The 14,130-nt window shown below is 36.3% G+C and overlaps 1 protein-coding gene across 3 annotated transcripts in view; it reads right to left on the reverse strand.

Annotated features, from left to right (window-relative positions):
• Cln3 (CLN3 lysosomal/endosomal transmembrane protein, battenin) overlaps window positions 1-14,130 on the reverse strand; it is a 71,437-nt gene that overhangs the window by 32,998 nt on the left and 24,309 nt on the right. For all 3 annotated transcript variants that reach the window (XM_069836985.1, XM_069836984.1, XM_069836983.1), the window contains 3 exons: window positions 4,904-5,106; window positions 3,089-3,228; window positions 559-717 (listed from right to left, as the gene is read on the reverse strand). In XM_069836985.1, the coding sequence (XP_069693086.1) occupies window positions 559-717; window positions 3,089-3,228; window positions 4,904-5,106 (502 nt within the window). The remainder of the gene's footprint in view (window positions 1-558; window positions 718-3,088; window positions 3,229-4,903; window positions 5,107-14,130) is intronic.

Consider the following 14,130-nt stretch of genomic DNA (forward strand, 5'->3'; position numbering starts at 1 on the left):
TTACGGGGATACCTTTACCTTTTTACTGTATAATTTGAAAGGTAAATGAAAGTATCATTAACTTCATAGTCTTTAATCATAAAAATCCTCTGATTAATTTATTTTGGACTATGGCATATACACACATACTATTATCAATAAAATTCACTTATATTCATATTTCCTATTTATGCCATGTGCATTGCTCAAAATTTGCATCTTCTTTCATCACATAAATACAAAGCTTTTATGATATTCTCAGCTGAATGTGAAAACGAAAAGCATACATAAAGCACGTATTTGTTATGATGTGAAGTACCTTTTATATTTTCAATTAATCATCTTAATTATTTTTATCTTCTCAATTATCTTTTACTTTAAATTCAATCTGTTTCATTATGAATAGGAATATTATATAAACATCTTCTCATATTAGACAAGTAGGTCTACAGCATGAGAAATTGACAGACCTATTGAGAAATCACTAACACTAACAATGATAAGATAAGCATTTTTACAATCAGTGCACGGGATCATATATCACTCACAGAACAAAGAATGACTCATAGAGCCACTTACTTATCGAATACGGAACTATAGGAAAGTAATGTCACTTCTCCCAAACCAGATCCTAAGGAAGTGAAGATTACACCGAGTATTGCCATCCATTCCACTGTGGATAAGGCTACCAGCAAGAATCCTACTGCAGCAAGGACAACAACCAGGAACATTCTCACACTGAAACATATCATGATCATGACATTACATTACATCCAGCATGTACTTATTCCTTATATCTACATAATATAGGAGGCTTCCTGACACAAGCATCTGAGAATAATAAAAATTATACAGTGAAACCTGTTCAAGACGGAAGTGACATGGTTCTAATTTTTTTTTCCGTTATGGACAGGTTTCCGTGTTATTCAGGTGTGAAGTTAAACTGGAATATTTTATCATTTGTATAAATGAAAAACAAAATGGCATGCCGCAAATTGTAAGAATGACAAAATATTCTGTTTAACACTACTGACATTAATCAGCTTCCTGTCACTTATTTAATTGGTGAATGATCTTGATGAAAATCTCATTTCCTGTATAAATTGTATCGTAACTCACACATTAAACACTATAAAGTTTATTAATTACACTAAATTTAATATCTAACACTATAATATTTTACTGTATATCACAGCACATTATTTAATTGGACTAGGAGCCTACAAGCCTTGAATTCTGGATTATCTAATTTCTTTGCCAGTTCAAGGGTTTTCTTTGCAGAATAGGTCCAGAAATTTGCACGATCTTTGAAAGGGCAAGAATAATCAACTTGCACAACAGTTCATTCATTTCTATGTAACCAGTTGTTTTCTGTTTCCTTTCATGTCACCATTATTGACCGCAAGCCACTCACTCATCATACGGCCTTTATTTTTGAAAGTGTTAAGTTACACCTGAGTTTTCCATTCACAAATTTCAACATCATTTACCATACTCTTCGTTTCTCATTTTCCTCCATAACTTTTACTTCATCAATTAATGATAGTGCAGCATATTTATGCAACTTTTTTTTTTATCACGAAATCACTACTTGCGTTCTACCCAGCTACGACAGTATACAGGAGTGAAGAATTGAACATCGTTGAAGGGACTCGTCTGCCTAACCAATAGGGTAATAAAATTTATGACCACCAGGCCAAGACATCCTCGCACCCTCAAAAATTTTACAAAGAAAACTTGTTCTTATCTTACTGACATACGTATTTCGTACATTCCTTGAAAGCACATACTGTTTCAAAATATAGTTTACATTAAAGTAGTGTGTCCAAAATATTATTTCCGTTTTGAACAGTAGCAGACAGTTTCCGTTTCCGCGTTGGACAGTTTCCATTTTATTCAGAAAAAATTACACATAATACATATGAATTTCGTAGGGACCAATAAATTGTTCCAAAATAGACAGGATTCCGGATTATTCAGGTTCCGATTTGAACAGGTTTCACTGTATCGAATAAGCTAACAAGTTTCCAAGCATCAGCCTCCAGAATGTTATAAAGTTCAATTCCTTCACTTTAAAAATGCAACACAGTGATGGTAAATCGAGGGAATCCTGCCACAAAATCCACAGAAATATGAAAACCTTTTACCTAAAATATGGGGAAATGTAACTGTCTGGGAGTACATACCGAAATTACAACAATACAAAACATTATATTTAATAAAACACTACAATTAAATTAATTAACAGGAATATTTATACGATGAAAGAGTAATGGAACGGAGAAAAATTCTCTCCGGCGCCGGGATTTGAATCCGGGTTTTCAGCTCTACGTGCTGATGCTTTACCCACTAAGCCACACCGGATACAACCCCGACGTCGGACAGAATTGTCTCTGATTGAGTTCCAACTCTTGGGTTCCCTCTAGTGGCCGCCTTCTGCACTACGTCATAGATGTCTATGAATATAGGACCGAAGTCCACACATGTGCTGAGGTGCACTCGTTATGAGTGACTAGTTGGCCGGGATCCGAAGGAATAAGCGCTGTCTTAAATCACTTCGTGATTTACGCATATCATATATTATTTCAATGTACTGAAGTACATATGATATTTCCATGCAGATATTCTGCGTCACCATACAATGAAAGAGTAATGGAACGGAGAAAAATTCTCTCCATAACGAGTGCACCTCAGCACATGTGTGGACTTCGGTCCTATGTTCATAGACATCTATGACGTAGTGCAGAGGGCGGTCACTAGAGGAAACCCAAGAGTTGGAACTCAATCAGAGACAATTCTGTCCGACGTCGGGGTTGTATCCAGTGTGGCTTAGTGGATAAAGCATCAGCACGTAGAGCTGAAAACCCGGGTTCAAATCCCGGAGAGAATTTTTCTCCGTTCCATTACTCTTTCATCGTATGATGACGCAGAATATCTGCATGGAAACATCATATGTACTTCGGTACATTGAAATAATATAGGAATATTTATGTCAGTGCCACTCTCCATACAACTTACATGTGCGGAAAATATTCCCACATTCCATTTTTTAATAGCTTAGGTTACATACTTCTAGAATAAAAATCACAAAATATAAATATATACTTACTGTACGTAAAATGGGAAGAACGGTGCTAATATTTTAATGGTTAGTGATGGCAAGATGTCTGCTAATAGAATTGCTCCAGTTGAGGTAGGATTACACTCACGACTTGAATTGGTTACATTGTGAGCGGGCTCTGGTGCAACCTTTAAAGAAATTTGTTTAGTTGAAAGAGTTATGAATGCAATAAAGAAAACAAAACTGAAGAGAAAGACAGACGAAAATAAAGAAGCAGGAACACAAACTAAGAAATAACTCCCTAAGACTCAATTTGCAATAATGCATATGAACATAAATAAAATCGGTTCTGCGACAGCCCATGGAGAATCAAGTAGAGCCCACTAGCTGACTGTCAACCTCAAGTCCACATGCCTCAGCAGAAGTGGACGATCATGTGTAATGTGTGGTTAGCATGTTGATTATCCAGCTGTTATATCTGGTTTGGGAAACTGCATTTGCTACTCATTGTAGCTTCTCAAATTCATGAAAATTCTGGGTGAGCACCAGTCCCATATACTGGCCGAAATTTCATGTGAAAATTTCTTCCTTGTAGACTCGAACCAGTGTTCATTCTGTAATGCCAGTCCAAGGCATGATGCCTAAAGCTATGGTTCCACAATGGCAATTATTACAGAGTAAACAATGCTGTTTGATTAAATCAAGGTGTACAGTAAATATATGGAGCAGATTTTCTTACAACGTTCAGCGTGAGCTGCAGTTTTCTGTGTTGGCATTCATCATTCTCGATAGACTTTGCTTGAAACTGACAGTGATGATCGCCATTCATAAAGAAAACAAAATAATGGCTGCAAAACAACGTGTATTTAGCAACTTCTCACAAATAAATTATGAAACTTTAATTAATTATATTTCCAATCATGGTGCCCTGTACAATGTGAGTTCCAAAAATACAGAGATAACCATAAAAAGGAAACAAGTGTGTAAGGAAGTTGAAGAGTGATGAAATATCAGTAATCAAGACAGGTTAATTCTATATTCCAACACATTAGAGAGACAGAATTAAAATATTTCTTTTTTCTTTGCTGAATTTATTATTGTTAGAGCAGGGACATATCTATAGGGTATCAAGATATCTCTTCCCTGAAATTCCAACCCTTAATAATGACAATGTAATCACTTGAGATTATTTTAAAACCCTGATGAAGTGTCTTAGAACTAGCTTTATGTTGAATAGCATGGACAATAGCTTTAATATTGTAAACACTATAATTTATAAGGAACGATGTAATTAATTTTGTTGACACAGCTCACCCACTTCGAAAACTATATATATATATATATATATATATATATATATATATATAATACTGATACTATATACCTCTTTCTTCTCTATTAGAAAAATAAGCCCTAAACTTGCATTCAACGAGAAATGATTCACCAGAATTATTGCCCCCAAACTTAGTTAGTGCTATCAAAATTTCTGATGGTATAATCCTTTCGATAGCAAAGACACCAATGTTCGCTGCAAAAGAAACCACTCAGCTGACACTGACTGTTGAGCAATCATCACCAACATTGTTCGATTGATGATGATCACCATAGTGGAACCATAGCTTTATACTGCACATCTATGGACTGATACCATATAATGATGTACCGGTATATAAGGTAATGTTAATTAAAATGTTTTGTTCAAATGTAGAAAAATTCCAAGGCTCACATCATGAAATCATAAGCGAATATAAAGTAAGTGTTTATATAGTATATTTATGTTTGTTTATTTATTTTAAAAATCTGATATCTGCCTCTATGAAAACAAAATAATATACTAATCTTATTCAAGTAAGAGTAACTGACCTCAGAATCTTCGTTGAAATTTTCACTCAGTATATCATGGGCAGCACTGAGCATTACAACATATCCAAAATTGTTACACAGGCCCAGAATCCAATATGCAATAAGGTTGGCATAATTTCTGCGGTTTTTTCCAGCTTTTTTTAGTGGTGTGAGCTCAGATTCAATGGGCTTCTCATTCTCCATGTCCATCTGTATTAGCCCCGCTAACAACATAATGATAAATCACATGTATAATTAATACACTGACAGTCTACAATGACTAATCATAGTACGTATAATAACTAAAAATATAGCATTTTCTCAGTGATTAAAATTTCTATCATGTGCCAACACTAAGTGAGAAGCTAGTCAGAGATGTAAAGAATTTTCTATGTGCATAGGTGATCAAGGGAACGGAAATGAATATTTGTTCGGTCAAGAGGCATTGCATGACAAATTGTAATTTTATATGAATCACTCTGTCAATTTGATAACAAACTACTAGAACCAAACTAAAACAACCAATCAACACAAAAATAATAAAATCTCTGATTGGAAACATCTACTTATATACCGTTTCCACAACCAACTAGAATAGAAACATCATCTCATAGTAATTTTACTGAATTTAAGCTACTGTACAAATAAACCACTTTTTTTTTTCGTCAAATGGCAGGTATCTGACTGCATCATTCACCCAAGCATAGATCTTTTCACTGCCTTAGCATTGACTTTGGAGAACCACAGGAGGTGATCTAAATATTACTATATGATGATTATTATTAATGGAGTAATGGTGGAATGTCGGTAGGGATAACTAAATTACCCCCATGAAAACCTACCATAAGCACAGGTTTTGTTCACCACAAATTCCACTTGGCCCTGTCAGGATTCGAACCCAAATTACAAGCATGGAAAGCTAATGGTTTAGCCATTAGACTAATGGTGTACTATATTTATTTCTATTTGGTTATTTAATGATGCACGTATCAACTGAGCGTTATGGAATTGGTTCTAGTGAGATGGTATTACAGCAAGATGAGTTCGAGGATTTGCAATGGGATTAGCTGACATTCACCTTATTGTTTGGGAAAACCTCAGAAGAAACGCAACCAAGTACACAGTCTAAGCGAGATTTGAACCCATGCTCAAGAACAGCCTTTGAAACTGAAATATCCCTGTCCTTGTTTTGTAATTAAGAGTACATTTCTATTTTATTTTATTTTAGTAGGTTATTTCACGAAGCATTATCAACAGCTTAGGTTATTTAGCATCTGAATGAGATGAAGGTGATAATGCGGGTGAAATGAGTCCGGGATCCACCACCGAAAGTTACCCAGCATTTGCTCATATTGGGTTGAGGGAAAACCCCGGAAAACCTCAACCAAGTTGCCCCAAACGGGAATCGAACCTGGGCCACCTGGTTTAGCGGCCAGACGCGCTAACCGTTACTCCACAGGTGTGGACATATTTCTAAATGTTTCAGTCTTAAAAGCAATTGTACGTAGCAGTATCCAAGAGCAAGGCAAAAAAAAAGAAAGATTATTATGTATAATAAATGTTTCCCTTCAATTAATAATAAAAGAAGAGGTCAGAGGTCACAACTTGTAATGTACAATTTGTAAGGATCAGTTATGGACAACAATGTCCATTGAATACAGATGATTGATATTTGCACTCACGATAAATGCAAAATGTGTCCAAATGTTGTCAAAAGAAGTAATTTTATGTTTAAAAGCATGTTAAATATATTTCTGTAGTTATTTAATCCGCGATAAAATGCAAAATTGAGTACAAAATTCGAAATGTATATGTTTCTACGAAATAAGAACGAAATTACATCTCATGAGACACTTTTGTTTTTTATAAAAAAAATCATAATCTAGAGATCCCCGACATACAGGTTCTTACATTTTTTCAAATAGTTCAGTCATCCCTCAGTGATGTCTTTTACAATATGAATAGCAGAGGAATGTGACCTATCTGAAACCCTCTTTGTTTTCATATGAACAGTTTTCTCGAATTTTCAACAAATCTGTTTGCTGCTGGTGATAGAATATTTAGGTCCAGTGTTCACTCTAAGTTTGTATGTGGTAGCTGGTGATTATGATTGAGTTAAGAAGGGTAGACATAATAAAAGAATAAAATCAGCAGTAAAAAAGGTCGAATTTATCAGTGACAGATTATCATATTTAGTACTTAAGGGTAGATGGTGCGACATCGTAATTATAAATGCTCATAACCCTACAGAAGAGAAAGACAACGATATAAAGGCTAGCTTCTATGAGGAATTGGAACATACATTCGATCAGTTATTGGGGGATTTCAACGCTAAAGTAGGATGGGAGGATATTTTTAAACCGACTATTGGAAAAGAGAGCCTACACGTACCTAGTAATGACACTGGAGTTAGGTTAGTCAACTTTGCGACATTAAAAAATTTAATTGCCGAAAGTAGTACATTCCCCCATAAGGATATACATAAATACACTTTGACTTCTCCAGATGGATTGACACACAACCAAATAGATCACATCTTGATAGATAAACGGAGACATACTAGTATAGTAGACATTCGAACTTTCAGGGGGGCAGACTGTAATTCTGACCATTATTTGGTGATTGGAGAATTAAGAGAAAGACTATCAATACCCAAGCGAGTAGAGTCAAGCGACTATCAGTAGTAAATTCAATATTCTGAAACTAAGCAGCATTATCAGGTCGAAATTTCGAATAGGTTTGCCACTTTAGGACGTTCTGTCGAAGTTGAGAAAGAGTTAGATGTTAATATCATGAGGGAAAATATCAGAGATAATATCAAAATTGCAGCTAAGTAGAGCATAGGTTATTAAAGTAGGGCATAGGTTATTAGAGTAGAGCATAGGTTATTATGAAACTTAAGAAAAAGAAACCGTGGTTTGATGAAGATTGTTGCATAGCAGTAGAAAGAAACAAACAGGCAAAATTGAAATTCTTACAGGATCCAGTTGAGGAGAATAGAGATAATTATTTCAATGAAAGACAGGAAGCAAGTCGTACACTTAGGAATAAAAAGAGAGATTACTTGAAGGAAAAAAAGAATGAGGTAGAAACAAATAGTAAGAATAAAAACATTCGAGATTTATATATAAGGGTATAAAGGAATTTAAGAACGGATATCAGGCAAGGGTAAACGTAATTAAGGATGACAGTGGTGACATCTTGCAGACTCTCATTTAATCTCGAAGAGATGGAAATTAATTAATTAATTAATACCAGTAGTCAAAAGTAACCGAACATGTATAGATACCCTTGTTGCAGATGACATGTAACCGTTTACACACCACCTTCGAAGTACGTCCCTTGGTAGTGACGCACTTGTGCCACTTGTCGAAACATTCCTGCAGCCCATTTTTGGTCACTTTCCGCAGAGCGCGCGTCACCTCTTCGGCTGACGCAAACCGCCATCCCTTGAGTAGGGATTTGACATTCGGAAATAGGTAGAAATCTGCTGAAGTAAGATCTGGAGAACATGGTGGCTGTGGATGGACAGGTATTTTGTGTTTTGCGAGGAATTCGCTTACCAAGAGCGACCGATGTGGTGGGGTAATGTCATGATTGTCCTCACCACAAATTGATTTCTTTCCGTCGAACTGCATCACGAAGACGTCGAAGAATTGCAACATACGTCTCCTTACTGACAGTTCGACCCTCAGGAATAAATTCGAAATATACGAGACCCTGGATATCGAAGAACACTCCAAGCATTACTTTCCCCTTTGATCGGTCGGCACACTGAGTCTACACGCCTGAAGATTAGGCCACGTACCAGACGGACAAGGCAGAGAAGTTGCCTACAGAGCATGGCGTTGCCACCCTAAGTTCGGGTACTTTCTGACTTTTTTTTTTAGGTTACTTTACGACGCTGTATCAACATCTCAGGTTATTTAGCGTCTGAATGATATGAAGGTGATTATGCCGGTGAAATGAGTCCGGGATCCAGCACCAAAAGTTACCCAGCAGTTTCTGACTCTACTGGTAGATAAAATCAATGCGAACAAGTTTTGTCAAATACGTTTTTTATACGTCCAATAGATCTGAAAATACGTAATGTAACGTGTTGCAACGCTACAAAAAGTAACAGTGCCATTGAGGTCCTTGCTCAGCAGTGGGGGTGAGTGTAACTGTAATCATCTAATCCGCAAGACTTGCGAGAGGAGAATGTAAAGAAAAACGTCCTCTCCTCAAGATCCCATATTAAAAGAAGAAACCCTTTCGGAATTATATTCTTATCCTATACCTGACAGAGAAAAATTCTTTTTCAAATAGTACATAACGCCGGCTGAAGTAAGAAAGTCGTAGAGAAGTATTAGGTTAAAATCCCAATGTACAGACAAAATTAACATAACTCTTCTAAATAAAACAAGAGACGTAATCCTACCCACTGTAACTCACATATTTAATGCCTTTTTATATCAGGTACTTATCCGAACATATGGAAAATGGCAATAATAAAGACTTTACCGAAAACTAGTTCTCCTTCTACACTGAATGAGTACAGAGGCCCATATCCTCCCCACTCTTTCGAAAGCTCTAGAAAAAATCATAAATCGACAACTGACGGACTATCTGAACGAATATAAACTTTAAGACAGATTTCAATCTGGATTCATATCAGGCCATGGCACAGCTACGGCCCTACATTAATGTAATTGAAGACATTCGAAATGCAATGGACAGAGGAGAGGGGATGGCTCTATGCCTCCTCGATATGAGAATTGCTTCTAATTCTGTGGATATCGAATTGATTTTAGCCAAATTAAAGACTCTACATCTTTCCGACAGTATTATGAGGTGGATGGAATCATATTGCGTGGCCGCCGACAATGCGTCTCTGACAGTAATCGGTCTTCTTCTTGGGGGATTCAACAGGCCTCAGTTCTCGCTCCGCTACTCTTTTCAATATTATGTAAATGACGTCTCAACGAACATAGTACATTGTCGCTACCATCTATATGCTGATGATCTCCAACTCTATGTAAATTTCCGACCTGATACATTAAATGATTCTATTCACAAATTAAACAGCGATCTCATTTCAGTCTCTACATAGCCTAGCAGACTCGGACTTAAGACTTAATGCAGCAACCTCGAGCACAGAAGGCCATTGCTATACCGACTACGCTACAGAGGTCGACTTATTGTTATATCATTATTATTTTTTGTTATTATTATTGTTATTATTATTACTATTATTACTTGTATATTGTTCCCGTATTTTTGTCATTTTTATATTTGCTATTGTTCTTATACTGGTTGAGTGGAAGAGAAGGTTTTATGGCCTTAACTCTGCCAGTAGAAAAATCTATTAAATAAAAATAAAAATAAGTAATCATATACTTTTCGATCAAATTACTGTACATCAAAATATAAAGTATTCACTGAATTAATTACGCAAATTATTTGGTTCTTAACACACTTTATTACGCTATGACCTCTTTAACTCTAAATTTAATAGGGTAAACCTTGGTAATTTCGTGGCAGTGGTTATTTCGTGATATTTTTTCCTGGCTCTTTGTGAACTAACCAATGGTCTTACGAGATTCAAATTTCCGCCAAGGGATTGCATATGTTGTCCAGTTTCCAGAAACATACAGCTACGCTTTGTGTGACTATTGTAGCTGCTTCAATGAGCTTTTATGTTTGGAGAGAACAAGTTAGCGTCGATTTGTCAGGCGTAAAAATTTTGTGGATGTTTATAATTACATTACAGGCTTATTACTAAAGGTAAGCATATGATATTTGGTACAATGATTTATTATATGTTAATGAAGTTTTAGAAAATATTTTTGAAATTTTGGATATATCTGTAGCCGCCATATAGGCTTAGCTTTACTGATAGAAATCTTAGCTGTTTGAGGCGACATTTTGTTGAGCATTAAGCGTTACATTTTAAACTAATTTAAAAATTGTATTACAATACGAATTTTAGAAATCTGAAGATAAGATGTGATAACAAAAAAGAAAAAAGGGGGCGCAATGGGTTCAGTGTAGCTTCTGTTTGATTTGGTATCATGCTAAATGCCAAAGCACATATGACAAACAAGATGTTTTCATGTGTGATGAATGCCAGAGTGACTCTGATGAAGATTGAGAGTTTTCGCATTGTCATTATATGAGGGGCACTACAAAAGTAATGCACAACATTTTTCTTTAATTTATTTTTTATTCTAGACATTTGCAATTTATGTAGGTCATAGATACATCCTTCCCGCTTGTATTCAATTTTAATTTAAGTCGTTCCCGTGAGTGGCGTCATGATAGATTCCTTCAAGATGGTTGCTGTACTTGACAGTCGGTTAAGGCGCTTGCCTGCCGGTCTGAAGTTGCGTTGGGGCGCGGGTTCGATCCTCGCTTGGGCTGATTACCTGGTTGGGTTTTTTCCGAGGTTTTCCCCAACCGTAGTGTGAATGCAAGGTAATCTATGGCAAATCCTCGGCTTCATCTCGCCAAATATCATCTCGCTATCACCAATCTCATCGACGCTAAATAACCTAGTAGTTGATACAGCGTCGTTAAATAACCAACTAAAAAAAACTTGACATTCGTCAGAAGCAACATTCTGTTATCGAGTTCCTGTGCTGTGAGAATGAGACAGTGGGAAACAATCACAAGAGGTTCAAAGGGGCGTAAAGAGATGTAGCAGTACGGTTAGTTGGTGGACAAGCAGATTATCTGGTGAAATAGGGCACGCAATGGAACACCCTGCACTTCACGAAGTCCTGGCAATGTGCAGCGCATTAATAACATGATTGTGTCTGATAAACGAGTAACAGTGAAAGAATTGTACTTCAAGTTGGAATAGGAGAAGCAAGTGTGTACAGAATATTGAAACGGTTAAAGAAGCTTTGTGCCAGGCGAGTTCAGAGTCCACAAAGAAACTCTAAAAACAGTGTGCAGCGAACTTTTGGACCAGTATGAGAATGGTGGAAATGACTTACTTGCAAAAATTGCGACAGGAGATGAAACATGGCTCCACCATTTTGGACAGGAGACAAAGAGGCGTTCCATCATGAAAATTCACAAAAATAAATAGAAATTCAAAACTGCGCCTTTGGCAGGAGAAGTTATGGCTACTGTTTCTTTTTTTCGATTCAGAAGGACTTACTTGTAGACATCATGCCACACGGAACCATCATTAATTCTGACGCGTATGTGGCAATTCTCAAGAAACTTCAAGCTCGACTGAGTCCTGTTCGACCACAGCGGGAGAAGCAGGATGTTCTGCTATTGTACGACAACGCACGGACACATGTCAGTCACAAGATCACAGACCAGATCAGAAAACTCGGATAGACAACACTGAAACATTCCCCTTACAGTCCTGATCTGGCAGTGCACGCTGCTAAAGAGTGGTTCAGACGCGTTGGTTGACACTTTTACGGTGCTGGTCTACCCCCCCCCCTTGTTCCTAGGTGGTGTAAGGCAGTTGAAAGGGACGGGGATTATGTGGAAAGGTGACATTTTGTTCCTAAAGGATGTATCTACATTCTGTGAAAATAGCAAAGCTGTAGGATAAAAATGTAATTTTTAAACAAATGTTATGCATTGCTTTTGGAGTTACCCTCGTAATATAGGCTATAGTAAAGTCCGTAATGAAAGTGTTCACCCTTTCAGGGCAAAGAAGATCCCTTTTCAATTTCAACTTTTACTTTGATTTTATTATTATTATGTGTTGATATGTATTTCTGTGTTTTCTTGTCGGAATTACTATGTTTGAAGTCTTGTAACAATAAATGATAATTTAATTTGACTTTAATGCATTTTTCCACAATTCTTCTACCTCTCACGAAATTATCAATGTAATATCACGAAATTACCAAGATTATCACGAAATAAGTTATAAAAGTGGTTTTTGGCAATTGTTCAAGAACGTATCCAATCTTTTATGTCTTCAGATTTGTACAGCAAATTATCGTCTTTTAGATAAGAAAATCGGAATAAAGATATATTTACACATTCGCATTTTACATTAATTTTCACGAAATTACCAATGTTTACCCTATCATGAAACTTATTTAACATTCACAGTATCTATTGATTTCTTTGCTTTTACGTAATTACAAAATAGTAAAGAGTGTAGCCTAATTCTTATTAAACAAAACTATTTCCATTAAATATTCCTTTACATTTGATGTAAACTTAAAATAATATTAGGGCCTATTACGAATATACATTCTCTAAACCAATCTCCATTTAAGCTATTATTATATTTGAATAAATTGAAAATAAATTAATTCAGAAAAGAAATTAAGTTTACCCTAATGTTTCTGATTGAGGTTCTGACTGATATGTATATCTATTATCAGGCAGTACATCTCACTTGGCGATATGTGTAAGAGGAAGAACAATTGTTTGTATGCATCTGAAGTCTGATTAGTGGAATATATAGCTAATTCGCGATGTATGCGTTGGAGGGGGAAAGGAACTGACCACCCTGCCATTATCTCCTGGCCTAGTTGTCTCATGAGTGATGCCTTATTGGTGTTACTTATGAGGTTCAAACCTGTCTTTGGACATTTCACTAAACAACATAATGTTAAGTAAACTTAACGTGTTAAGTTTTACGAATGTACAATAATTTCATCGAAACGTATCTGATGAGACGTTTTTGTTTACATTCTCCCCTCGGAAGTCTTGCGGAGTGGATGATTGCAGTTACTCGCCATTACTGCGGAGCAATGATCACAAGGAGCACTACTACTCTTTGCAGCGTTGCAACATGTTGCATTTCGTAATTTCAAAACTTTTGGACGTATAAAAAAATTTGACAAAACTTGTTCGCATTGACTTTATCTATTACGGCTGTGAATTATTTTGATAGGTTCCCTTCCACCCTGTATGTATATTTGTAATGTTATACCACATCTCAGTTCATTTCATTATAAAATAAGGCAATACAAATTAGAGTCTGTCCCATGTGTGGTGTGTAACGAGATCGAAGATTCAGTGGCTACCCTCCCGGAGGAAGCCACGTTAAGTAATTTATCGTCATTTAAACGCCATCACCCTCCGTGAGGTTTGATCCCGCGAACCTGGGATCCAATGAATTGCATCATGACCGAGAGAACATTGAGGACGACACTAGGTCTGGATAAGTTACGTAGTTATATTGCAGAATGTGTTGCTGGATTAGGTTAGGTTGGACTCTCTATTTAATTGGATGAGAAAGACCCGGGAATGAAATAAGCGACCCCTTCAACATTTGA

Source organism: Periplaneta americana, chromosome 10, assembly GCF_040183065.1.
Source record: "Periplaneta americana isolate PAMFEO1 chromosome 10, P.americana_PAMFEO1_priV1, whole genome shotgun sequence".
Lineage (NCBI taxonomy): Eukaryota > Metazoa > Arthropoda > Insecta > Blattodea > Blattidae > Periplaneta > Periplaneta americana.